Below are 26,690 nucleotides of genomic sequence, written 5' to 3' on the forward strand. Positions count from 1 at the left end.
AGAAGACAACCTCACTGTGTTGTAGAAGCAGTGCCCTCACTTGCTGTGGGTTTGTGAAGATATGGCAAAACGAGACTGGTGGGGCACAGCCCACACCAACCCGCCCATTGCAGACCTGCAAGCCCATTTTTTCAGCCTGGATCCTGTTGCCTATGCCCGAGGGCGCAAGTCTACGCTGAATATTCCCAAGCTGTTCAACAACCAGAGCGAGGACATCTTTGCTTTCCAACTCACACCAAGCTGAAGAGGAGCGAGCCCCTGGCTGTGCACATCAACTGATTAATGACCGGAGTCTTGCTGGGGTACCTGCCAGCATCGCACCCTCCAGAACAGACTCCCACCAAAGGCTCCCTCATTCCCAGAGCCTTCAAACCTTCATTCTTCCCAACCAAGGAACTCCTGGGAGTCAACTGAGCTCAAACTTCACTACCAAGCCCACTCTTCCTGTTGTGGGTGAGTGTTTCCCAGGTGAGATGCAAACAGCAAACATCAGACATGCTCTCCAGAAACAGCATTTCTAGGGAGTGGTGCTTCAAGCCTCCGAGCCAGCCCCAACTGACAAGCGCAACAACCCGGCCATGGCCTGGAGGGCATCCCTCTGCAAAGGCACAGCCTCGTCCTCACTGCAGGGGTTCCAGCAAGGCAGCCAGTGGATGGACCTGCCTTTAAAAGGCTGCCATGCAACAACACAAGGGGAGAGCTGGATGGACTCCTTCAATCCTAAGCCAGGCAACACAGCAGAATCACATTCGCTTTGGGAGCGGGGAATGAGGCAAGACTCACCCTTAAAATAGCAGATCTCTACAGTCATTCATTCATCTCCACACATGGAGAATTCAGCCTTCGTGCCTGTATAAGCCTCAATTTCTTTGCTCTTAAGGGAGTTTGGAGTGGCAGCGATTTGTGGCCAGAGCTGAGTTATGTTGGGAGAAAACCAGCAATGTTTCCAAGGACTGGACAATCCGCCTCCCATAAGGGACAATTTAGCATATAAAAATAACTGAAGTTCAGAAGAGTTAGAGGCAGGTATGCTTTATAAGCATTACCTTTCCCCTGCACTGAATCCTCGGCATACACTGGCAAGCAGATGAGCCAGGACCCAAGAAATGGGAGACAGGCACAGTGCTTCGAGCGTGCACAACGCCGGTTTCTGGAAACACAAGCTAATCCTCCACAACGATCAAGACAAACTACTACAAAAGAAACACCATGAAAACTATCATTTCAATGTCTAAACCCATGCCCACATGGGTCTTGAAGTATTGGGTATAGTTCTGATCTCAAAAAACGTTTGAAATTAAATAGAGAAGGGCAGAAAGTACAATTAAAAGTATGGAGCAGCTTCTGCATGAAGACTGCATAGGATTCCTCAACCTAGCAATCATATGGGAGATAGATGGGAGAGGTTTGTAAAAGCATGAATGGCCTGGGAAATGTGAATGAGGAAAGATTTGTCAGGATTTGTCGTAAGACAGGAACCTCAGGGCCTGAAATCATGTTATTAGTCAGAAATGACACAGAAGTAGTAGTACTTTTCCAGCGAATATTCCTTCCTTTGCAACATATTGCCATAGGATGCTGTAGAGGCTAACAGCTATAAATCCAGACAGCAACCGGACAAATTCTCGGGAGATAAAACCATCAGAAGCTCTTAAACAAAGATGAGAATGAAGCCTCCAGCACAGAAAACTGCTAACTCCAGAGCCCACGGGGGAGAAAGCATATGCACTGCCTGTTTCTACACGCTTTGCTGAGCATCCCCCGTGACTGCTCTTCTGGAGATGAGCTGGGGACGCAGCCACCCTTACACTCCTGGCTGCAGGCACCGAGGACTCTTTTGAAGGCTGGAGGGCTTGCCGGAGCACCTTCTACCGCAAGGAGAAGTATTTGACATCGTGCTGAAGACATAAACCCAGACATGGCTCGGTACAGTACAGCGTGCACAGATGCCGGTGAGTCAGGAGGAAGCCGCAGCTCTGTCTGCCAGACAGAGCGGAGCTGCCACGGTTGGCCAAGGGCGGCTGCAGACTTCATGTCTGGGGTGCCAAATTAGATGTGACATGTCATTTAAGACTCTTGGTTGTCTAATACATAAGTTTAAAAAAAAAAAAATCTCTCTACTGTAACAGTGATGTAGCACTAGGCATTGCACTTGACAAGGTAATGTCCATGGTGTGTAGTCTGGGATGCTTTGCTGCCGTGAAAGCACATTTACTGAATCTAGATGTATCTGCCCTACCATTATTTACACAACACAATCGTACTACAGGCTGTCAATTCTTTCCTCCTTACATGCTTTTGACACATTTCCTACAGGCGGCAGGACACAGCGCTCACTCTGCAACCCAAACAAAGCAAGGCCTAAACTTGAAATTAAAAGCTAGACTTTTTACACAGCAGTAGGGCAGACGCTTTGGGTTGTGCTCTTTGACACAGCAGAACCACCACTATGTTTTATTCCACCATCCATCTGCATGACTATGGATGCAGGTGTCTTAGCACATCATTACTTTTTACTATGTTGAATCAAGAAATCTAGTATTGGGTCATCCTTCCTGGGGCCTATTCTGCAGGAAAAAATGTTAAAAAGGGGGAATTTACAGGACAGCTAAAACATGTCTCTGATTTCTTCTAATGCTACATGATCATCCTGGTGCAAGAGGAAATAGTTTTCAGAGCAGTACAAATTGCTCTTAAATAGAAAGACAAATTTGGTTTAGCCTGAAAGTACAGCTCAATGAATGGATGAGCAAACCCTTGAACAAGATTTCAAAACAAATTTTGGGATTTACGAAGAATGCTTTCCTAATATTCAAGAGTAGTACTTTCCTTCATTGATCACTGCTCTAAATACTAGAAAGCTGGCAGCCAGATTGATTAGACCGAATAGAAACAAAACAGCACCCTGCTGCACCTCGCCTTCACTGAGATGATTCTTCCTTTATCCCTGTCACTCCTCACATCGATCTGCAATAAGTAATTCTTTTGCTCCCGCTACTATCATACCCAACTGCCTCACCGCTGCCGGCACACTCTTGTTTTTCAAACAGCATGCAAAGGACAGCTATTACCACTCCACCAGGCTAAGCCATCTCTGGGAAGCTAGAGAAGTCACCTACAGCTGGAGCCAGCCCTCCCCAACAGATGCTTTTTGCTGCACCTCCCGCAGAGCTACTGCTAGATCAGAGTCAGGAGCACTGCTCTGAGCCCTTTCGCTGTCGGGAAGCTAATGGCATCACCTATGAGGTGCGTTGGGTCTCCACCGGCCTGAGGAAGGCAATCTGTCAGCCCCCACGCTTGAACTGCCAGCACTAGAGCAAAATGCAGAGCAGCGACAGTCATTTTTAAGTGTTTCTCCAAGGCAGTGTTCATGAGCCACCTTCAGACTCTTAAATCATCACGTTATTTACTCCAGCCCTAGGAGCAGCTTGTTTAAAAACCTCACCACTAAATAACGGCTGCTGCTAACACGGGTGTTTCCGAAGAATCATTCCCAGGCTACAACAAAACTCAGAGCATCCTAATCATTACCATTGCCACAGTTATCGCTGTTAACGGCCAGAAGTCCCCGGCATGGCCCAGGCCTCAGCAAAGCACCCGCTGAGCCCATGCGGCACATCGACAGAAGAGGGTCTCTACCCCAAAGGCATTGCAAGGAACCGTAAGACAACAGATGGGGAGGAAGAGGGAGATGGAGAGCAACGACAAGCCGGCAGTGGTCTACGGGACAGGCTGCAGGCTCTTCAGACAGCTCTCTTCCACATTAAAAGTCATTTCATTGTCCATCAGGCTCTTTGTTGTGCATCCATCTGTAATGGAGCACCCAAAGTATTCCCCATTAGCTCCTCTGCCCCACGCTTAGGAAGAGCTCTTTGCCTCGTTATAGGATGAAATACTCCGGCACGGGAATAGGGAGGCTTCGTTCTGCCCTGCGTGAAGGAGCCTCACAGAATGTATTGAAAAGGACAATAAAACTATCGGATGATGAAAGACAGCGCTGCCACGGACTATTTTTAATCATTATTGCTACTACAGTAACGATACGCTGGGGTACCTGACTGGCTGAAACATTGCTCTTGGCCCACGGGGAAAATAGTGCAGGAACTTTCATTCTGATTGCCTGGCAGAGACATGCCCAATACACCACTTAATAAATCAATCACCCTTCAAGCTGCTCTTCTGCTTCTCAGCAGATACTGATTGATCCACAAGGAAAGGAGGTTAATGAATGGTCAGTTCTGCCCTGAAACCCATCCAGAGCCAATGACACTTAAGAACGTATTACTGATTTCCACTGATGATAGGGTAGACAAGCTGCGCTCAAGGGTGACCTGCAACGAGATGAAAACCACCTTCTTCCAGAAATTTGTCATGCGCTAAAAATGGGATCTGCAGTGTCACACGAAAGTCTGTTTCTGTGCATACCTGGGGATGAACAAAAACTGCCAAAAGGAGATATTTAACTTCCTAATGACCCTCCAAGTACACCCCCCCCCCCAGTCTGTGCTCATGCAGCCAACTCCATGGGTTGCTTTAGCAGGGTTTTTGTCAGGACGGGTGTTAGGTAGTTGTGGAGCTATAAAGCCGTGCAAAAAAACCTCAAGCACAAATGAAGCAAAAACCTGATTCCCCTTCATCTACCCTCAAAACAATGGACCATCTGTCTTGAAACACGAGGCCCTGGAGAGGGGGCAGAGGCCATACTCTGTTTGCAAGAAGCATAACAACCTTACTTAAAACAGTATAAAAAAATCATTCTTGCAAGCAGCGCTAGAAAAGGGGAACAAAGACAGGGAACAGTTGTGACCTATTAGCTGTTTTGACATAAACAAACACTTTGGAGACCAATTAGACTCACCCATCAATCTAATTGATTTGGACTATAAAAGCCTATAACCAATCCGTTGGATAAAGTATTAGTTACCAATCCTCCATCTGTTGCAACGCCGCTACTGTTAAGATGCAAAGTCAACATATAATTGCACAAACTCCTATTTACACCTTTTTTTCACCTACAATATGCGCCTCCCTCCACCCACCTAGTTCCCACTCCCTTTGAAGCAGGCATACAAGAACATAAGTCAGTCAGAAACCAGCCGTACTGCTGGGAATTCGCGCAAGCAAAGGAAGAAAAGCCCAACCCGCACTCACCACCTGCCACAAGCAGAATGAAAAATCCCTTTGCAAAGCTGTTAAATGCCTGATGGCCCAAGAAAAAGCTAGAGAAGCCTCTTGTAACAGCTACAGCATCAGTCTGACTTACACCTTACGATAACGTGGGAAACAAGGTCTTTATAAACTCACGGAATAAAGTAAGTTTCTAAACATCTCCCAGCACTAAACACAAACAAAAGAAACTGTGTCAGTGCACTACAACAAAGCTTCGGAGTCAAAAGAGGCTGCTGCTTAGGAAGCAGATTTCCCCAACTCTTAGCACTTGTAAGGAGCTACTATAAATCTGTCTGGTGTTGAAGGAACAGAGAATTGCACGAAGACGAACAACTACAGAGGTGAATAGCAACAGCACACAGCGGGGGCAATCAGAAGCTCAGGGTCTGTTGCCGTGAATTTAGCTCAATAGTAGCTTAACGCCACTCACAGCAACATCCGAGCCCCCGTAAACACTCACACAAGACTAAGATTAAAGCCAGAAAACGGTTTTGGTATTCCCACCCTGGTATCCTCCACAACACAGGGACGACTCAGATAAATATCTAAAGAGGTAGCAAGTTTGCTCAGGCAAGAGTTGAGCCTCCTCCATTCTGGCTGCGGTCAGTACAAATTGAGAGCACTCAGCAACCTCTTTGAGTGATCTCAGGAAGGGAACATGCAACACGACAAGGGCTAAACCTCAGCGAAACCCTGCTGCCTACCCACATCCATCAGCGGATTTGCAAAGAAGAACAAAAGAGAAAGGAAAAGGCTTGATCTACAGACTAAATCAATAGGATTTTCATTTCATTTCCAAACAAGTTCCTGGAAGCCACTCATTGCAATGCCGGCCTTGCAAGACAGATGACAAGACCCTTGGTAGAAAAGAGGTTCTTAAAGGAGAGAGAACAGAGCTATGCAAAGGTGCTTGTGTTCTCCAAAGTCTACACACCAACACACATGAATAGCACAGCAAGGCAGCGCTTTTCTCAGATGCTTTAGCCTTGTGGGTAGCTGAGATGTTCGGAGGTGCTGGCACACCCGTGCTACAGTCACTTGTTCAGCCTCAAACAGCGAGAAACAACCAGGGCTGGGATTTAATGAGTTTCCTGAACGCGCACAGTGGTCACTAACACACCACCAAGCCCTCGCACGGGTGGCCTCATTTACCAAAGTAAGCCAATTCAGCTAAACCCAGCATCGATTTTACCTGAAGAAAGGGATTCAGCATCCCGACACGTTTACATTCCCAGCTGGCAACCCCATGCTGATCCACGTAGGAGCTGAACGGTCACTAACACGGTTGACAATTCCCCTTGGCCCATTTGCCATACGACGTAGCCCTACTACAATTCAGCACCGTGGCCAAGACGCACAGGCTTTCCTTCCTCCGCTGCCAGACAAGCACACCCGGTTCTGTAGTTACCCATCATCTTCACCAAACCCAAATGGATCTAACACATCACGTCAAACTCGCTGTCATTCCACGGGTGACTAAAGAGCTCCACATCAGCTCTCTGCCTACTCAGTTTTTAATATGCCTTAATTTTTCCTGTGATCTCATGCCTCGTTCTCCCCATTTGAGATGAAATGTCAGTGTTTTCTCAAGCTGGCAGTTTTTACTCATGGCTCCAGAGAATGCTGCAGCACAGAAAAACTGTCTGTGCTTAGACCAAGAAGGGCAGAGGCGTCTCAGGGTGTCCTACGTAGAGTAGAAGACCTAGAATCATCTCTGATAGCCCCCTGGAACCCTGAGCATTGCTGCCACACTCAGTACAGCCATTCCCATTCAGTTCTTTGAATCACAGAATCACTAAGGTTGGAAAAGACCTGTAAGATCATCAAGCCCAACCATCAACCCAACACCACCATGCCCACTAAACCACGTCCTGCAGTGCCATGTCCACACGTTCCTTGAACACCTCCAGGGATAGTCACTCCACCACTTCCCTGGGCAGCTTATTGAGATCCACCCAGGAAAGTTTTTACTATTTTTTTCCTTCTTACATTGCCCCAAGGAAGTCGTATCTAGCCTACGAACATTCGTGCTGGCTCAGAGGAAGGGGATGATCACAGATCTGCTAAGCACGCTCGCTCCAGACACCCGTAGGGCTAGCAGCTGTAGAGGCAGTCCATGCAGGCAGATCCTGGCCAACCCAAACTGCACATCGTCTTGGCTCTCTGGTGCTCAGTACAAAAATCCCCTGCAGTGATTCCCCTCAGCGCAGACAGCCTAAGCGCCTCGCTGTTGGACAGCTTTCAGGACTGGAAAGGACCCCAGGAGAGACTAGAGGGGCACTGCCAGGGAGGAGACATCTCAGGCCAGGGCTTGCTTCTCCACCCTGCAGCCTAGTGCTACGTAACACAAGGCTGATGTCTTGCCTTCCATCTAAAAGCGAGCAGCAATGGGGAGGAAACGATGCTGGGGACCCCATACTTCCAGGGCCAGCCAGCAAAGCCCAGAAGCAGGGGAACAAGGCAGCCAGACCCTTCCCTGACCCAGGGCTGGGCAAGCTCAGCTCCACATGGTGTCCAGCACTGGAGAAATAGTTAGCTGCTCTCTCTTTCTCCCATACAGGAATAACCTGAATTTGGTAGAGGGCAAGTTTTGCTTCCCCAGGGCTCAGGAAGGAAGGCATTACTTCATCCGCTTCCTACAGGGACAGTAACTAACCCAGTGCAGGAAAACTCCATCTCATTGACAACTACGGAGCCAGAGGCAGACGCTGCCCGCATCTTCTACCTGCTCTTGAAGTAATTAATCAAGGAGCTGAGGCTGAGCTCTCCCTTCCTTGCCCTGGCTGTGCAGAGCCACAAAGGATGCTCTGAGCCTGGGTCTGGCATCCACATCAAACAAGCTGATATTTGCTTTAGGAGACCTCCTGCTCAGGAACTGTCAAGCCCTCCCGTAAGTTCTGTAGGAAGTGGAGGGAAAACGGGGTATTAATCTGCCAAATACCCAGATGGTTCCTCAGCAGGCTTTTAGCACGAGACTGGAGGCTTCCAGCAGGACTAAAACCACTGAGAACTATTCCTGAGCCACACGTTCCCTTTTCTTCTGGGGAAGCTGCTTTCTGGGGCTGTACACCAAGGGCAGACAGGACAGTAATGGAGTAGACACTCCTGCCTGAGGGCTGGCTCTTCTCGCATGTGCCATCTCCGAAAATTCACATATGAGTACTGGCTCTGATCTCTCCCCCTCGAAGAGGACGAGATCCTGCCCCCAGGCTTTTGCTTCTGTGTTACAGTCTCACAGAGCCACCGAAGGAAAATGCTCTGCAGGATTACACTTATTTCTGACAGCAATAAAGGCATCTCAATATATAGTGTCTGTCAGCCACGCACAAGCTCAGTGAGGCTTTGCTAATTACTGACGTTTCCTGTGCTGACAAAGGCATCCCAAGGGATGCAGTCACTGATGGGGAAAAAAACCTCTACAGAGGACTTTCAGCACCGCACAACAGATCTCCTAGACTAGAAGCACGTTGTAGCACCTTGCCACAGGGTGCCGGGGGCACTGCAGGCACCCACCTACAAGCACAGAATCTGGTCTTACACCTTGAAGGCCACCCATCATACCAGAGTAGGTACTTCTTGGAGACAGGAGTCTAATGTGAGTCAGGATTTAGGGAGCTCCGAGCAGAGAAGTGATTCTCCTTCCACAATTCCCACCATCTCTCCAGCACCTCCTGTCTCTGGCAGCCTCCTTTACTTGCGTCGAGGATTGCCATAGACATTCTTGTTTCTGGGTGCCATGGGACTGGTGAGTTTGTTTGCAGCTCCGGCACAGCTCTGGGAAGCTGCCACGCATCTCCTTAACCACGCGTCCCTGAGCAAAGCTCACCCTCCCGCCCCAAGCTTGTGCTATGCCGTCAGGTTGCAATGAACGCTCTGATTGCAGCAGACTGGGTTTGATGTACAAACACAGCAGCACGCAGGGCAAACAGCTTGGGTAGCTCACTTGAGAACTGCTTGACAGCTACAAGAATATCTAAGCTTTATGAATAATGACTTGGTTGAAACTAGAGACTTAACTCCATAAACTTATTTTCCCACAACCACATGGGGTGGGCTAAGTGTCACCTGGGAAGGGCCAAGCCACCGACCAACCTTCAAGCCGTCCTGAGGGCAGAACACTTTCCAAACCTGTACATCTGCTTGGCATGCAGGCTTCAGAAACCCCTTCTGATACCATCATGAAGATGATGAATAGAGAGGACCACTAGATGATCTTGGAGGTCCCTTCCAATCCAAACCATTCTATGATTTATGAGGAGGAGCCCCGAACATCCCAAGTCACCTTCATTTCAGGATGGGCAGGGATTTTTCGCACCCACACACAGGTGCATGGGGCAATTTAGAGGAGTTTGGACATGTAAAGCACCGAAGATCAATTTTTCATTGGAAATCATTATGCTTTTAGCAGCAAAGACACTTCCTTCACACTCATCTGTAAAGTCTGTAGCAACAGGACTATCAATATACGTACTGTCTATCGAGGGGACAGTACCTACATTCCTAGCCAGGGCAGTCTAAAGGATGCACAATTTAAATCAACCAAGTAATAGGCAAAGGGAAAATTGTGACTTACTGACATTGAAGAGCTCCACATTTGCTTAAGCAATGCTAGCGACAGATTTGACCCAATTTCAGCAAAAATTAAATCAAGGCAACATGCACCTGATCCTGCGTAAGTCACACTCACAACAGCATGATTTATTGAGAACTACTGCCACTTGTGAGCTGAGCAAGTCAATACCCATATGCAGCAAAGCAAGGAAAATGCCTCCCAACATCCTAAACCGCTGTGATGCTCTTAGCACTTCTGTTTCGTAATAAACAGTCGGTTGGTGGCTCTGATAGAGCAACAAAGCAGCTTTTTGTATGTGAGTCACACGGAGTCTGACTTAGTGCAGGACAAATTAGCCAGGGCTTGCCATGCGAGGTTGGGTAACATTGTCTGGTGCTCTGCACTACACCTGCAATAAGCAGCTTTTAAGAAGGATTGATTAAATGTTTGCGTTTCACTTTAGCAATTAATCACAGCAGCCTTTTACTTGTATGCTTCAACGCTAGAGAGATAATCCCTTCATTATTCCCTTGCTCTCCTCCTTATTCCGTGGTTTATTTAAAAATAACTGCACTGTTGTACTGACAGGCGGGAATGAAATCCTAGGTTTATCTCCCAGGTAGCTGCACGTGTTCCTGCGAGGTCGCCCATCTCAGAGCCAGCAGATAGTTTGATCTCCATGGTCTAGCCATGCAAATTGCTTCGGCAAAGATTAACCACGAAGGAACCAGGTGTTTCAGTAAGAACCAGACTCAGGTTTTCAAAGCAAGCCATGAAGATCCTGGCCCTAATTATTCACTCAGTCTTCTCAGTCACAAAGTAGAAACCCTACAGCCCTAACCTCTAGCGTTACTACTGATTTACCCCAGAGAAAGATCTAGCCCTCTGAATTTTATCCTATAGATTCTCTATTTGCATACAAATGAGGCACTTTTTGTGCTCCTTTCAGTAGTTCTTTCAAGAAAGTCTTACCCAAACCCATGAGCTTCCCAGAGTGAGCATAAACCATTCTCTGGGAATACGTCACTAACTGACAAATATTGAACAAAGCTGTGATAACTCAAAGCCACAAAGAGCATCTGGAAGATAAAGGAGCCTTTTTATAACTTCTACAAACTCAAAACAACTAAGATGTTCACTGCTGGGCTAAAGCATCACAGCATCACCTAGATGAGGACATGATGCTTCCCAGGACCAACAGTCAGGAATAGGGACAAACCAAACCTCTCTTTCCAGCAAGAGAAAACGCACACCAAATGCATTCATGCAACGGAGAAAGCGTCTCCTTCAGCATCACAAGATACCTCTCCTGAACCAAGGCCGACAGAAGCACTTTAACATGTCGCACCTTCTTCTTGAGTTTTCCCCACTCACTCCTAAAGCGACTTATAAAGCTGACGGTATTTCTGTGGCCTGATCTTGGCTTCTCGTACCCTAGCATACATTTTACACCTATCTCGGGAGGCACTGAGCACTTTCTGCCAAATCCCAAGAGCCCTCAAGTCCTGGCTACTTTAGTCCTGATCTTGGGAACCATGGGCTGTAGATGGGTAGAGGGCAATACGGAAAAAAAGGTCTGTGGCAAGACGATGGAGAAGCAGTACATGGGACAGAGGTGTGTAAGAGACAGCGGGCACTGGAGAGAGTCTAACAGAGATGTGTGTTCCCTGGGTTACGCTTCAAACATAGCATTGTCTAGGAATAAAACCTCACGCATACATATGCAGGCTGCAATGGTGAGTCAAGGTTTCTCCTTCCTCCGCTCAGCAACTCCCAGAAAAACAGCATTCCAGAATCTCATTCCCATTTGAGGGGCATCTACTTTAACAACCCCCTCAACACCAACTATTCTTCACTTTTATCCGAGGTAAAGCTGGGGCAGGTCAGGTACCCCTGGAGAGGGAATTGAGGTGGCTGGGACAACGGGGAATGATGGTGGAAGACTGTCACGAGAAGGTGCTGGGTGCAGAACACCATGCTGACACCAGGGTCCCCCAGGGACGGACCAGCGCACAGGACATACAGAACAAGGACAGGCTCAGCCTTTGACCCTTATCCGCTCACTTCTAAGCACTGAAACATACAGAGCTTTTGGAAGAAAAGCTTTTAGAAGTTGCCCACAAAGCAAACTTAACATTATTCTGCTTAGAAAGGGCTCTGCTTTGAAGGATGCAGAGAGCGTGCACCACGCAGCGCCCAGCACTTACCTGTGTCGTAGTGAACTACCAAGGACCTGGAATGGTGCCCGGTCTTCAGTGGGTGAAACTCCACTGTCACTTGCATGGCATCACCAATCCCAAGAGTCCCGACGGAGGGATCGACAGAGAAAGGGCTGCAAGGCAAAGACAGCTATCAGGACTATTGCGGGACATTTGGGGACTGTATTCCTTTGGCAGTCTAGTTCCCTTCAGCTCACTTGGGCAAGCAAGGAGCAAACAAACCACAGCCAGCAGAAGACAAACACAACATACAGGATCAGAAACAGAGCAACTGACTCCCGCTTCTGCAGAGATCCAGCCCTCAGATCCCATCGCATAAAATGACCTCATCTCCCCCATGCTCTGCGTCCAGTTCTCTGCAGCCTCAGGAGTCCGACTGCTAGCACTACGATCAGAGAATGGCTTATGAAGAACACAGAAATGGTAACAGCTATTTGCACACACAACCTGATGCTGATTTCCTCAGGAATCTGTCTTTTCCTGCTACCCAGAAACCTCACCTCAAGAGATGCAATACCTGTTCCAATGAGATTACAGCCTAGAAATCAGACAACAAAAGTCTTTTCTAAAGACCAGAGACTAATTATGGTTTAATTTGCAGAATTCATTTTTTTCTTTTTACCTTGGAAACATTCTGGTTTAGCCTAAGAAAGGGCACGTTTTATCAGCATTTCAATGAAAGCTGCTCCAAAAAAAGGAACCATCAGAAAAATCTGAGTGCAAATGCAGATCGGAGCGATCCCATGGCATGGAAACAAGACACAAAAGGAGTATCCCATTTACAGCCTGAACAATTAAATCTCTAGCTAAATGAAGCGCCATTAACAGGAGCATATCAAGGCGAGTTTAACAGGAGGTTTTCTCTCTGTTCACAAGCAACGCAATCTGGGACTCTGGGTTGTAATCCAAGCTCGGTAACTGTTTGCCTGGCCCACCAGACAAAGTCTGTGCAATGTGTTGGAAATAATTATGAAAATGCGTTGGCCTACTTTGGATTTAGTATGAGTTATTATGATTTGTCACCAGGTAAACAGCTCTTGGCTGGTAGACACAAAACTCAGTGCTTTAACGCTTAGGGCTAAGTCAGATGAAACATGCTTCTGCACAACGGCAGCTGGGCTCCGTGGCTCTTGTGCAGCCCCACTTAGAAAACAAAAGTTACTGGGTTTAGTGCTTTGCTGGTGGTCAATTTGTCACCGTAAAAACACGTTCTGGAGAGTTTTACCGTGATCAGAGAACGCAATGCGCACACAAAAATAATGAGAACAACCGGAGCCGTGCGCAAGCTGAACTTTGTTCACGTAAGTAGTGACAGCAATGAAATTGCTGGAGTTTCTGCTCGTTAAGGAGATATTACTGTGATTAGGGGCCTGACCTCTTCCCATTACAACTAGTGAGAACATTACTGCTGACTAATGGAGAAGCATTGGGCCTGCAACGTTTACGTGCTGGACTTGAGACTTCTGAGAGAGAGGAGGAGGAGGAAAGACAAGGCACCACCAGCCTCAGAACCGGATTGCTCTACATGCTGCTGCACCTCCACTGGTGGTTACGCCAGGACTGCTGCAGGTCTCTGCTGGCGCGTGGGGGGGATCATGGCCTGCTGTGGGAAAGGCACGGATTTTTTTTTCCCCCCCTTCTTTTTTTGCCAGAAGCGTTGCCAGAAAAGCTGCTAGCTAAGGAAGGGGACTCCTGGCAACACTTCAGCACTGCCTCCCATCCCATCATCTTCCTACTCCTTCCCCATGTCTAGGTACTCCTGCCCTCACATGGCTGGGATGGGAATAACACTCCTGCGGGTGACTTCAGGGGACCCCTGAGAAAGAAGTATCTTCCTATTTTCAAATTCTCAGAAGAGGACCTAGCCAAGTTCAGGACTCTGTTCTCAGGACTGAGAAACCGAGCACAAATCAGACACTGCATCTCCTACACCCCACCCCATGCTGTACCCACAAGACAACTCTGTTACTGCTGTAGCAAGAGCTCATTATCCCTCACATAGACCAGGTTCTCCAAGACCCAAAGATGCAAGCTCCATGGCTAAACTTAACTCCTCCAAATTGCAGTCAACATCACTAAGCTGTTCCCTGCAGCCTACAGATAAGAAGAGATGCTACGGAAACATCCCTGACGCATTGTAAAAGCCAAATGAAGACCACTGCCAAGAGATGAAGCTGGCAAGGTAAACTTCGGCCTTTTATCCATTCATTGTGAGCTGCTCTTTAAGATAATCCCGGTCCCGTTCAATCTACCCTTTTAATGAATCACTACCGCTCCCAAAAAACAGGAATGACAAGGCTTGCAGGTTTTTTTAATAGCTTGTTTTCTTCCAACTTGCTTCTTAACTATGTCCACTTGGACGTTTGCGTTGTTGTATGACATCTAAACTTTCACAGGCCCAGATCTCCCAACGGTACCTTGCAATCCCCAGCTTGTATAAACTCATCTAGCCACAGCAGTTTAGGAGAGACCTTCCCACCAGCACCTGCTGAGATCTTGCCTATTACTGTCCTTTAGAAAGAGATCAACGCTAGATTGGTAAGCAATTTCATAATGATATATTTTAGCATTTACATCTTGCTTACTTTCTCCAGGCATCAGCCCCCCGTCTTTACAGAGCTGGGCAAAAGTTATGGCCCATGAGGATACCAAGGGCCAAATACTCCTGACGTTATTTAGAAACACAACTGACGAGTGAACAAAGCTGGCAATTCAGGCTCTCAAGCCACCATGCCACCTTTTCTCCTGCAACCACGCAGTTAGCAAATGCAGTGTGCAGGGAGGCTGCAACATCCTTTCCTCAAGTCCCATGCTATGTTTACCTTCTACGACCAAACTTCCTTTGGTCTACTGACCCCTTAATTTGCATTATAAAATTATCTGAGTTTGGGAGAATCAATTTCATCCAAAGCTACCTCCAACCCCATGGAAGGCAGAAAAATCTACTGGTGATTGAATTGCCTCATCTGTCCACTAAGATCTACTGCAGGAAAAACCCAAAGATCATTTAATCTCAGTATACATTACTTTTAGTAATGGTAGAGCAGCCAAAGTCAAGCAGTGTCACTATTCCAGTAAACCCAGTCGGTTAGGTCAAAGCATCCAAGACTCCATCCCTGTGCTGAAAAAGCCTGTGTAGAGTCAGCATCCCACAGCTCTATCTTTCCCTCTTTCACTGCACCTAGGCTCTATTTTCGTATTCTTGGATGGTCTTTGTCCGTCTTATTGTAACTTTTCAATCCCATGCCTCCATGTAGTCTGTGGGTACTACAGGGAGGGATGCAAGGGGGCTCCAAGCACTGTGCCTCGTAGGATAATCGTGCCCCTGTACTCAGCACTGCTGAGGCCACACCTCGAATACTGTGTTCAGTTTTGGGCCCCTCACTCCAAGAAGGACCTGGAGGTGCTGCAGCGTGTCCAGAGAAGGGCGACGGAGCTGGTGAGGGGTCTGGAGCACAAGTCTGATGAGGAGCGGCTGAGGGAGCTGGGGTTGTTCAGGCTGGAGAAGAGGAGGCTGAGGGGAGACCTCATCGCTCTCTACAACGACCTGAAAGGGGGTTGCAGAGAGGTGGGTGTTGGTCTCTTCTCCCAAGTGACAAGTGACAGGACAAGAGGAAATGGCCTCAAGTTGCGCCAGGGGAGGTTCAGGATGGATATTAGGAACCATGTTTTTCCTGAGAGAGTGGCGAAGCACTGGAACAGGCTGCCCAGGGAGGTGGTGGAATCACCATCACTGGAGGTGTTCAAGGAACGTGTGGACGTGGCACTGCGGGTTTAGTTTAGTGGGCATGGGGGGGTTGGGTTGATGGTTGGACTTGATGATCTTACAGGTCTTTTCCAACCTTAATGATTCTGTGTGATTTGTGATAATTACCTGGGCTTTCAGAGCTTGGTGGGGACATTCCTAAATGGATCTTATCTCAGACTGATCCTCTCTAGACCTATAGCATGGCATAGTACAGTGTCTGTAACGTCAGAAAAAGCCAGTGCTGCCCTGAGATCTTCTAGACACCATTTTCAACTCAAATGTACTGGAATGACATTTATCTCCCTGAATGTCATGGAGAAGAAACTCATTATCCTGCCTTAACAGTGAGAACGACAGGAAGAGACTTTCTATATTTATACTATTATTATTATTACTAAGCTATGCAGTTAAGAGCTGGGTATGGACGTGCAGAGAGAGGACAGGCACAAAGCCAGACTGCATGATGAGTGCTTTTAGTGGGTTTTTTTTTTCCTTTTTCAAAAAGTGGTTAAAATGTGGCCATGTTTTCTGGTAGACACCATGGCAAGGGAGAGCTCTGAACAAGGAGCAGCAGAAGGATGCTCTATTGGCCCCACGGATTCACTTAAGAGGTCTTCCTTGGAGGGAAATGCACAACAGAAAACAAAGTCCTTAGATAAATGAATAACAGGCAGGGAACATCATGAACTGACCAGATGTAAGAGCCAAGCTGTCCATACTGACAGCGGGAAGGTTAGGATGGGAGATGGGCTGAAAAATGCACCGAAGGTGAAAGCAGATAGGTAACGCTTGATGCTATAGAGAAGGGAATCCAGAGAAAGGAGGCCAAGAGAAGCGATATGAGCAGTGCAAGGGACTAGGAAAGGGTGGCATCTGCAGCTGGCTTGCGAATGTGCAAGACCCTGAATTTGCTCAGGCCAGAAAACAAAAGTTGGGGCAACTAAGACAGAAGCTTCAATTGTGCAGAGAGAGAGTAAAGGACAGAGGGCAGCTGATGGGTCTAGAAACTTACACAGATCTCTCATTCCCTTCTACTCCACTAATCCTCCTCCCTCTCTCGTATGCATGCATGTGCTTGTACGTATCAACACACACCAAAGCTATTATGGGATATTAAGAGTGCCTTTAACACAACACCGCATCCTTACTCAGCAGAAGTCAAGCATACATTCAACTTAAGCTGCTTAAATTCTCCACTAAATAAGAAAGACTAAAACAGTCCTGAAATTCAGTCTGGAAGGCTGGCACTCTTTTCCCTAACTCTTGATTATGCATTTCATTTACACTATAAGCTCTCCAGGACAGGGAACATAACTCATTCATTTCCAAAGCACAGTTTTAAGTGTTCTGTGATAATAATCAATCACCACGTTATTAGGAGAGTCATTCAAAAGAATTAGTGACATTAAACCTTCACTACCTCTGTTGTTAATAATGATGCAGCCTTTGTCATAGCCTCTACAACAGGGAAATTATTCCCCTAACGTTAGTAGGAAAATGGCCTCTCTTGTGAAAGCCTCTGTAAATATATTTGTTCAAAGACAATTGCCAGCTAATAATCTACTAGCCTGTGGAGCGGTGTATCAGTCTGATTCTCAAGCCAGCTTGTCACGCCACCTGGGAGGCCAATTCTTGTCTGCTGGGGTTGCTAGAACCCCAGGGCTCACCTGGGAGCTCAGTGGTAGGTATCTGAGCAACTTCTCATAGCACAGGCAGCAAGGAATCAACCATTGATCACTGCTATCAAGAGACTCAGTCAATAATGGGAAAGTTTACAGCTACGGTAGAGGGTCCAGAGGCACTCAGACAGCAAGAAAAGAGTTGGTGCAATGCAGTGATGACATGTCACACGGTACAGTCGCCAGCACTGGCTGCAATGACCACTCCTGGCACACCACAGCCTCATCGCAGAGAGACAACATGGTTGTTCTGGTCTTGGGCTGCAAGGGGACATCCTGACCTGGTCAACAGCAGGGAACACTCCAAATGTGCTGGAGGATATCACGCTTTGGGGAGTGGTCGACACACTGGAGGGCTGGGCTGCTCTGAGGAACCACAACAGGCTGGAGAAACAGGACGATGGGAACTTCATGCAGTTCAGGGATGGAAAAAGGCAAAATCCTGGACTTGGGATGGAATAACCTCCAGCAGTACACGCTGAGCACTGATGGCACAGAAAACATTTCTACAGAAGAGGACCTTAGGGGCTGGAGCACAGGACAGGCTGAGATAAATGGGTTTGTACAGTCCTGAGAAGGAAAGATGAAGCGTGATCTTAGTGCTGTTCACAACCACGTAAAGGGAAGGTGTAAAGAAGATGGAGCCGGGCTCTTCTTGGAGATGTACAGTGTAGAATAAGGGAAAATGAGCATAAGTTGCAGTAATGGGAAATCGGAGCAGATATTAAGAAAAAAAAATTGTCACCATGAGGGTGGTCAAACACTAGAACAGAGACCCAGAGAAGCGAGGGAACCTTGAAGACATTCAAAGCTCAATACAAAAAGGTCCCGAGTAGCAAGCTGTGTTGCTTGCAAACTTGATCAAACTTTGACGCTGCTCTTGCTTTGAGCAGGGTGCTTGCTCAGATGACCTCCAGCGGTCCCTTCTGAAGGTACTCTACGATTTTATCTTCTAAATCAGCCCAATCCCATTTCACATACTCCTCAAATTTCTCATTATTATTTCCTATACATCTGTGCATGTCTGTATAGGCAGATGGTAGACAGACAGGCATTAGAGGAACTCAACCTTTAAGAAAATTCCCAATGAAGAATTCATTATGACATTTTGCTGAACACTTAAAGCAAAAATAAAAAAGAGAGAGCAGAAACACAGGAACTTCAGAGTATTTAAAAAGAAATCTGAATAAAAGTAGGACCGACTTAATTAGAATAAAATGCTGATTATATTCAAAGATTTAAATCATCTGTTTGAAATTTCAAACTGCCTGTCAAAAGTTCATAATGAAATGGAAGAGATGACTGCTGCCCTCAGCAAACAAGGGAAATCATATTAGCTTTTGAGCTCTGTAAACATGCAATCCGGTTATTCAGAATTCTACTTTTTTGTGGAGTTTGAAGTAAAATTTTCATAATGCTTCCCATCGCTTTATTGCAAATCAGGACTGAAATACCTAATTGCTGAAGTTCAGAAAAGTCTTAAAATCTGTATCAAGCAGGATTCAACATACGCTGCATCACGCAATAGAATAGTTGGCAAGTACACTGCAAAAAGATGCTAGACTTTACTGGGGATTTATTTTAGTTGTGACAACCAGATCTGGAAATCCCAGAGGAAAACTGTACACTGATTTGCAAGTTCCTGCCTATGCATTCTCCATGGTGAAAAGCAGCAGCCTGCTTAAAGAGCATCCTCGAAGCCTGCTTAAATGGCTTTGCCAGGCTGTGGTGGAAGCTCCTCTTGGACCCTCACGTTTCACAGGACAAAAGTAAGAAGTCTTCTTTCGAGCCCTGTTTTCCTGGGGAAGAAATTGAGGCAATGCAGGTGCACCAAGTCAGACAGCGGGTCTTTGCTGCATTCTTGACCTCAGCTCCTACACCGAGACCTCTGGGACCAAGCCACTCTCAACTCATTACCAGCCAACTGAACTGGTTTCCTTGCAGATGCGGTGTCAAAAAACTCATTACCCTCTCCAATTCAGCCAACTGGAAAACCAGTGACTGCCTTCTGAGACCAAAAGGAACAGCACAGGCTGTCCGCAACACAATTCCCATCAGGCATTTGATCAGGGGACCACCGGAATACCCTGTGCTTGTGGCCTCCCAGAGAACGGGTGTATCTGGCTGACAGTGGTATGCAACCGTTTCAGAAGGTACTTACCATCAGCAGGTTGCAAGCTAGCTACTAACATTCTAGCACTCTCCAGGAAACCTAGGGGAGATAAAGCTCCAGGAGAAAACGCTCCCAATCCATGCACCAGATTTTTGCCGCATCTTTTGCCTGTGCCCTCAGTAGCATTCTGCTTTGGGGCTGTAGGGCAATCTTGAAGCCAGTGTCTGCTCATCTCCACCTAAGAGCTCATTCTACTTAAGAATATTTTGGTCCCAAGGACCAGAAGAAACCTACTGGAAAACAAAGTTCCTGGACCACACGGTGTTACTCTCAGGGCCTCAGTACCCTCAGCTTTCATCTACTCATCTCCAATTGCTCAGAATGACTTGCTAACATAGACACAGCTGCTGATCAACTCTTAAATGTCTCTTCCACCAGCTCATAGCCAGCCATTTCCTAACACTGCGTTTGGTCTACATAACTGAGCTCCCTAGACCTGTCATCTGCCACACACTATCCCATACAGCCCAAGAGCGGTCAGGTTGCCTTCCTTTATTTGTTCTTTCAAGCTAACAGAATTCATCTAGTGAGATGCTGTGCTGGAGACACCACTGCAGTGTAAAACTTTGCTGCAGCTTGCAGAGTTTTATCAAAGGTTGTATCATGCTTAAGACACCGTAAGCAACTGCCAAACCCACATGTCCTGCCCGTTTCCAGCTACGGCTGCAATACAGCAGCTCAGATGCTCTCATTCCTTTTTGTTACCGTTTACCAGCTATATTATCACGCAACAGTATTTTGCACAAGATGTTGAGTTCCTTTACCTCTGAGTGCTCATGCGGTAGCGGGCCTCCCGGTTCCCGATGTTACGAACCAGCAGTGTTTTCTGGGTGCTGTACTTGACGGGACAGACACCGAAGCTCAGCTGGTCAGGGAAGTCCAGGATGGCTCGGGCACCTATAGCTCGGATCGGCACAATGAACTTTTCCCTTTCCGTAATGCAGGTGACCTGGTGGAAGTAATCCTGCAGGGAAAGAAACAATCTCAGCACAGTGCGTTTAGTACCATCCCCACAGCAGAAGGAAAGCTGCTGTTTTCTAGGACTCCAACAGACGCATTCAATAATGTAATAGTCCTTTTTGCCTTAATGACCTTTCAGTCCAGTAGCATGACTTGAACAGGGCTGCTAACTCGCAAAGAAGGAACAACCCCCTTGAGTCACCTGCTTTCCCAGCAAGCTGGCAGAACCAGACAAAATCATCTGACACTTGGATTCTGAGGCACCAAAATAGAGTCATTTCATGTACGGGATTACAGCAGTAACAAGAACCTGCCTTGATCACCACTGCAGACTATTAAAGGCACCACTAAGAACCCAGTTGTGCCACAGGGCCAGCTCCAATCCCAGCAATGCAGTGACCTCCTTGAAGCTTGGCAGGAGATGCTCAGGTACATTTTCAGAAGGACTTCGCCACATGCACAATCAAGAGTCAGTCTGGTGAAATACTTAACAAGCTGGACACAATACTTTTTTTCTATCAGCTGAGTGTAGGGTACAGGTGTATTTCCCACCCCTTCCCATAGCATTATGGAGACAAAGCTGGGGACACACACCCTTAAAAGGTTATCTGATCCATCTCCCCACCCCAGAACTGGCTCAGCTCTGTACCCACACTACTCAAGAGATGTTTGACAAGTACTTGAAAGCACTAACAACTCCACCCCTGCCCTCAGCAGCCTGTTCCAGCTCTGCCCTAGGCTTAAAGAGAGCTCTTTCTGTGTCTAATCTCAATTTCCCTTTACATCTCCTCCTAGCCTCAGCGGAGGCAGCAAACAGCTTTGCTTCCTCTCCGCTGCATGACTGATGTCTTCATCACCTCCTTTTTCTACAGTCTCCAGAATGCTGCCTTGCTAGCATGCCTCCCTGAGGCAGGTCAGACATCCCGACCAGAGCAAACTCAGCTCTGCTATTCCCAGTCATTGGCTTGCTCAGAAAAGAGACAGACAGACCCCCCCTCCCCTCAAGCTGTCTGGCATTTAGCAGTAGGGAGGTGAATCAAATCACCAAAATCATGCTGCTGTAGGGTTGAGCAGATCGATCTCCAGATCTACAGTGTGGCATAGCTGGGCTGGAAGTATCACCTTGCCCCCCGCTGAAATCAGTGGTAAAACTGTTTAGTAGGGCCAGGAGCCATTACCTCCAGCAGCTCTTATTGACCAGTTGATAAAAGCTCTGCCTCTGATCACTCACTCACTGTCCTGATCTTTTTTCCCCTCAGTGCTTTTATCTCGTTTGGTATTTTTGTAATTGTTGAAGCAGCAAGCAGGTGATTTAGGAATTGCACGCAGCAGCAAACCCCCTCAACCAGACAAGATTCGCATTCCTCTGCCCTTGGGATTTCCTGCTCCCATACCCACCCTCTCCAAGCCTGCAAGGGACCTACAGCAGCCAGAGGAGGCACAGACACAGAGCTACAGCTTTAGCACAGCAGTTAACACCCAGCGCCTACCAACCGCCTGCTCGGCTGGGGTTTAAGGTTGCACTAACAGACGCTGTCACATCCAAGGTGGAAAAAGAATAAAGAAGGATCTTTTATTCTGGGTATCTCAAATATTCACACTGGATATTGCAGAAGGGCTTTTCCTTCTCATATCTGGAAGGTAAAATACCAGGAAAGGAACTGCAGCAAACGACCTACAGACTGGAAGATCACATTTCAGGAATGCATTTCATCTTCAGCAAGTCCTTCTGAATTAGCAATTTTGTACTCAACCTTGCAGCCTAAGCCCTCTAAAATAAAAGCTATGGGCAGCCCATGTGAATTTAAAGCACCTATTAGCTGGGTACTTCACATCCTGGACTGTTTAGATCCTCAGAAACTGCATTAGCAAATAAAGAAACCTATTTACTTTTTTTTTTTGTTATTTTGGCCACACTACTGTAACAAAGGCATTGTAAATCCAATTGAAATCTGCGTGCCTTATTAAGTCTGGGCATGCCATACTGACTTATCTCTCCCTTCCAGAAGCCAGGTAGACAGAGGAGGACGCAAGGAGTTCAGATCAGCAGGGGGATAAAGAAAAAAGAAAACTTCAACAATTGGAGGCATTTGAGGGAAGTAAAAGGAAATAATTTTCAAGTCATTGTCATCGCTAAGGAGCAGATCAGCAGCAATGTAAATAAGAGCCCAAGGAATCAATCCCCCCCAAAAGCAAGCACAGGCAGCCTTCCCAGCTCTGCTGCCGGTGAGGGGCACTGGGACTGCCTGCACAGCAGCACCTGGGGAAGGGACTTCTCCAGGCGTGCAAAGACAAAGCTAAAGCAACAAGGATTTGGCCTCGCAGAGACAACCGCAACCTTTGAGAGAGAAAGCTGCCTCTTGCCATTCACCTACACACATGTTGTGTGCTGAGCCCCTTCTCCAGGGACACCCTGGGACAGTGCATCCTCTACAAAGCTTGACTCAAAGCACTTCAGCACGTGCTGACCCTTCAACCATGCTCTAGGACCCCAAAGTGGGACCTCGCAGCAAAGTTGAATGCAGCGTCAGGCCAAACAGGGGGGGAAAAAGCAAGGAAAGAGGGGTGCTAGGCAGAAGCTGGCTGCTCACGCTGCTGTGAATCCATGGTGGCTTTACAGAACCATTTCCCAGAGCCTGCCTCTTCGCTAAGGGGTTTTCAAGGTGCTGGGCACCTCCTGACCATGCTACTGATGCATTTCTAGCTGAGCTACAGCACTCAGGTACTTCGCTGACTCACGCTCCACCAAGGACGAGACAAATCATTCCATTTGTACAAAATTCTGATTCGGCTGTATAAACCCCTACGTGCTCCTCACCGAGCAGCACGCACCCCTCTCCCGATGCCCTGCACAACCCCTGCAAGGGGCACAAAACCCAGTTCAGCAGAAACCCGCCGGGCTGTCACCGAAGCTGTGCAGAGGACCTCTCGCTGGCAGAGCTCCCTACTCCAGATGCTCGCCAGTTCAAGGGCAAGACAAGGGACAAAGTATTGGACATCAGTGCTCTTGGGGTTTATCTCACCCTACTTCTACTTGGGGTGATGTTCACGTGTTGCTCTGCTGCCTCTCGAAACTTGAAGAGCAGCACTTTGCCGCCCTTCATGGGCACCCATTTACCTCTTCCACCCCAAAGATGAACACTAATTTATACTAATAAATCACATTTTAAAGGCACCAGTGTACTTTTCAAGGCCTACCTCAGTGACATTAAGCTCTCGTGTCACTTGAGTAGCATGGAGAACTGCCCTAGGCCAACATAATTTTTACCCTAAATATTAATGATGTTAAATAATTTCTCAGTCCCTCCAAAGGAACAGATTCTTTCACACGCATGGGGAGCCAGGCACCACAGGGCATTTCCTCTTTAGTTTTCTATATCCGTACTGTTTGAGGACAGGACAAAGTGTTAAACTGAATCTAAGCTGCAAATGGAAGATGAGAAAACAGCTATGCCCAAAGAGATCTTGCACCTCTGGCCTGCTGCAGAAACACCAGCTGGCTCAGAGCTATCCCCTAACCTTGCCTCTCCAACAAAGTCATGCGAAAAACAGTGCTAACGGGTGGCGGGGGGCTGGCGGAAGGAGTCAGCCTGCCTGTCTTTGTATGCCTGCAATGCTTCCTCCCTTCCGTGCCATGGACTAAACCCTCTGTATTAACAAGTCTCCAGGTAACAGCACTGACCCTTCGCATCACAGCACTGAGAATCAGACTTGCCAGGGCCACGGCACTGGTGTTCAAACCTCCAAGCAAAAGTATGTGTGGCACGGAGTAGGCGCCAGGTGACAAAGCAACCACAATAACACGCATGAAGACACAGCCACACCAGTATTTCTGCCCACAGGCTCTGGGGTAAGGTGTCTGCCTGCAGACTGTACGTGCCCCTTTAGTCCTATACGTGCTCTGCCAGGCAGATGTCTCACTGTCATCTGCAGCACATAAACCTCTCGCTGAGTTAAGAACATCTAGAGCTCAGTGGCCCTGCACCAGGCTGGCTCCCTGCCATGGGCACAGCACTCCTTCTCCCCTAGACTTGCAGCTGGATCACAGGCGGGCAAGTATCCTCAGAAACAGCACGGCTGCAAGGCTTGGAAACACAGGGGATGAAAAAGCATCATCTTTGCTCCAGTCCGGAGCCAGGCAGGGAAGTGGCTGCCAGATGAGACAGAGAAAAGCTCTCTGGATCTACTCATGCCTCTAGGATTTTCCGTAATAATTACACCCCTGCCACTGAGATGGCTAAACATCTTATGAACACCCCTCCCTGACACTTTCCTACTCTTCCACATGCACCTTCCCTCACGAACGCTCAAGAAAGCACACCGAGGGAAAGCACAGCCTGCGAGTCCCTGCTGCAGCGCCTAGCAGCACCCTGCAATGCCAAGATGTGACCAGCTGCAGCCTGGAGCAGACCTCACAGCAGGGTGTCGACTAGAACCGGCATGCAAAAAAAGCGATTACTTTAGACACAACGTTCAGCTGTGTCACTACTGTGTCCAACGTGATATACATTAAGGTGACTGCAGTTTTCAAAGGTGGTGGTCCTCACTCTGATCAGGCTTACTTCGGGTCCCCCAAATAACACGTCACTTCTAAACAGACCTTTGTATTTATAATTAGTGGAGCAAACCCATAATTATGCAGCAATGGACAGATACTAGAAACCAACACCTTGAGAGGCTGCCCCACCACAGACAGTAGACTCTCTTATCCCTGAAGCCAATACACATTACGTTAAATGTGCCCGCGCTGAAGGATAAAAACAGTCTGAAACACACAAGAGCCTCCAGCCTGTGAGAGCATAATCTTCACCATGGGCAAAGAGTTTCCCCCAGTTCTAGATCCAGTGCAACCCCACCAAAACCAGGACAGTTCCACAAAACCCACACCAGATGCCCTGGTCTGCATCCGGCCCTGCAGGTGCAGCTTCCCCTGAAGGCACCAACCTCTTGGCACCTCCACTCTCACCTTGTTCTCCTCAGGGGTGAAAAGGATGCGGAAAGTGGAACGCATGCCAGGTGCTACCTTACGGTACACATCCTTGGGGCCGATCAACTTGAAATAAGGTGAGCTCTCCAGGACGACCTTCACCAGACGAGGAACCTGCAGGAAAGACATGAAACTATGACTTTGCCAGTTGTGGAAACACGAGGAGAAGAGACCTAGCCATGCCCTGGTGACATCCTGCCTCAACCACCTTTCCAAAGCACTTTTACCTCTCGAGGTACATACACATAATACACAAGGGTGGACCTGAATCCCTGCTGCTGGGGGAAAATAGCTCCAGGCCAGAGGCAGTAGGGCAATGCCCTGCTGTGAAGGAAGTGTCAAGCAGATAAGACACCAGCAGCATGGCAATAGGATACCAGAATCAAGTCATCCACATAGTCAACAAACCCAGAGAACCTGCTTGCTTCTGCCTGCGCACATCCATGCCATCGCACCTCTAAAGGGGGAATGTATTATCTGAAGGCAAAACAGGACGTGTTATACTGGGGCAAGGAAGAAATTCACTTCTAACATACCGGGTTTGAGCAGGGCAGTCAAGCTGCGATGCTACAGAGTCATGCAGGCAGACCAACAAGAGAAGGAGACCACAGACATTGTGGCCTTGCTGGGAATAAAAGCAAGCTGAGGAGCAAAAGGAGGAACATAGGAAAACAAAGGGACAGCCCCAGAAACAAGGAGATGGCTAAGAGAATTTAAAGGGGGCTGTAGAGAAGCAAGGAAGAAGCATGATACTCTACAAGGAAAGGCTGATGCAGAAGATCAGAGCAGTCAACTTACCACAATAATGGCAAGCCAGACGACCCCCCAGGCTGTGCCTATCAATTATGGGCTTCAAAGGCATTTTCTGCCCTGAGATACATGACCAGCACTGACTCACACTGTGGTTTCATTACTAAAAGCCAATCTCAGCTCTCTGGAGGCTCTTGCTGCCTGCTGATTGTAGCCAGGCAGCTGCCAGTGCAGGCAAGGCAGATCTCTGGGCATTCCTCCCCACACCCGCGAGTCCCTGCAGGCACCCTGCTGCAAGTTTCTGCCCTCTGGGATGCCACAAACACAGAGACTGCACACAGGCATTTTCTAGCACGTGGATATCAACCCCTGAGCACCAAACCTCATCTCAGAAAGTCTAAAACAAGTGATTTTGACTGACAGGCAGCTTCATGGGGAAACAACTAACCCACA

At 47.7% G+C, this 26,690-nt stretch overlaps 1 protein-coding gene across 1 annotated transcript in view; it reads right to left on the reverse strand.

The window, feature by feature from the left end:
* LOC132320049 (hydrocephalus-inducing protein homolog) overlaps positions 1-26,690 on the reverse strand; it is a 144,031-nt gene that overhangs the window by 111,603 nt on the left and 5,738 nt on the right. Inside the window, exons 4-6 of the mRNA XM_059832151.1 lie at positions 25,467-25,601; positions 20,305-20,504; positions 11,929-12,053 (exon numbers count right to left, since the gene is read on the reverse strand). Coding sequence (XP_059688134.1) covers positions 11,929-12,053; positions 20,305-20,504; positions 25,467-25,601 — 460 coding nt within the window. The remainder of the gene's footprint in view (positions 1-11,928; positions 12,054-20,304; positions 20,505-25,466; positions 25,602-26,690) is intronic.

This window comes from Gavia stellata, chromosome 33, assembly GCF_030936135.1.
Source record: "Gavia stellata isolate bGavSte3 chromosome 33, bGavSte3.hap2, whole genome shotgun sequence".
Lineage (NCBI taxonomy): Eukaryota > Metazoa > Chordata > Aves > Gaviiformes > Gaviidae > Gavia > Gavia stellata.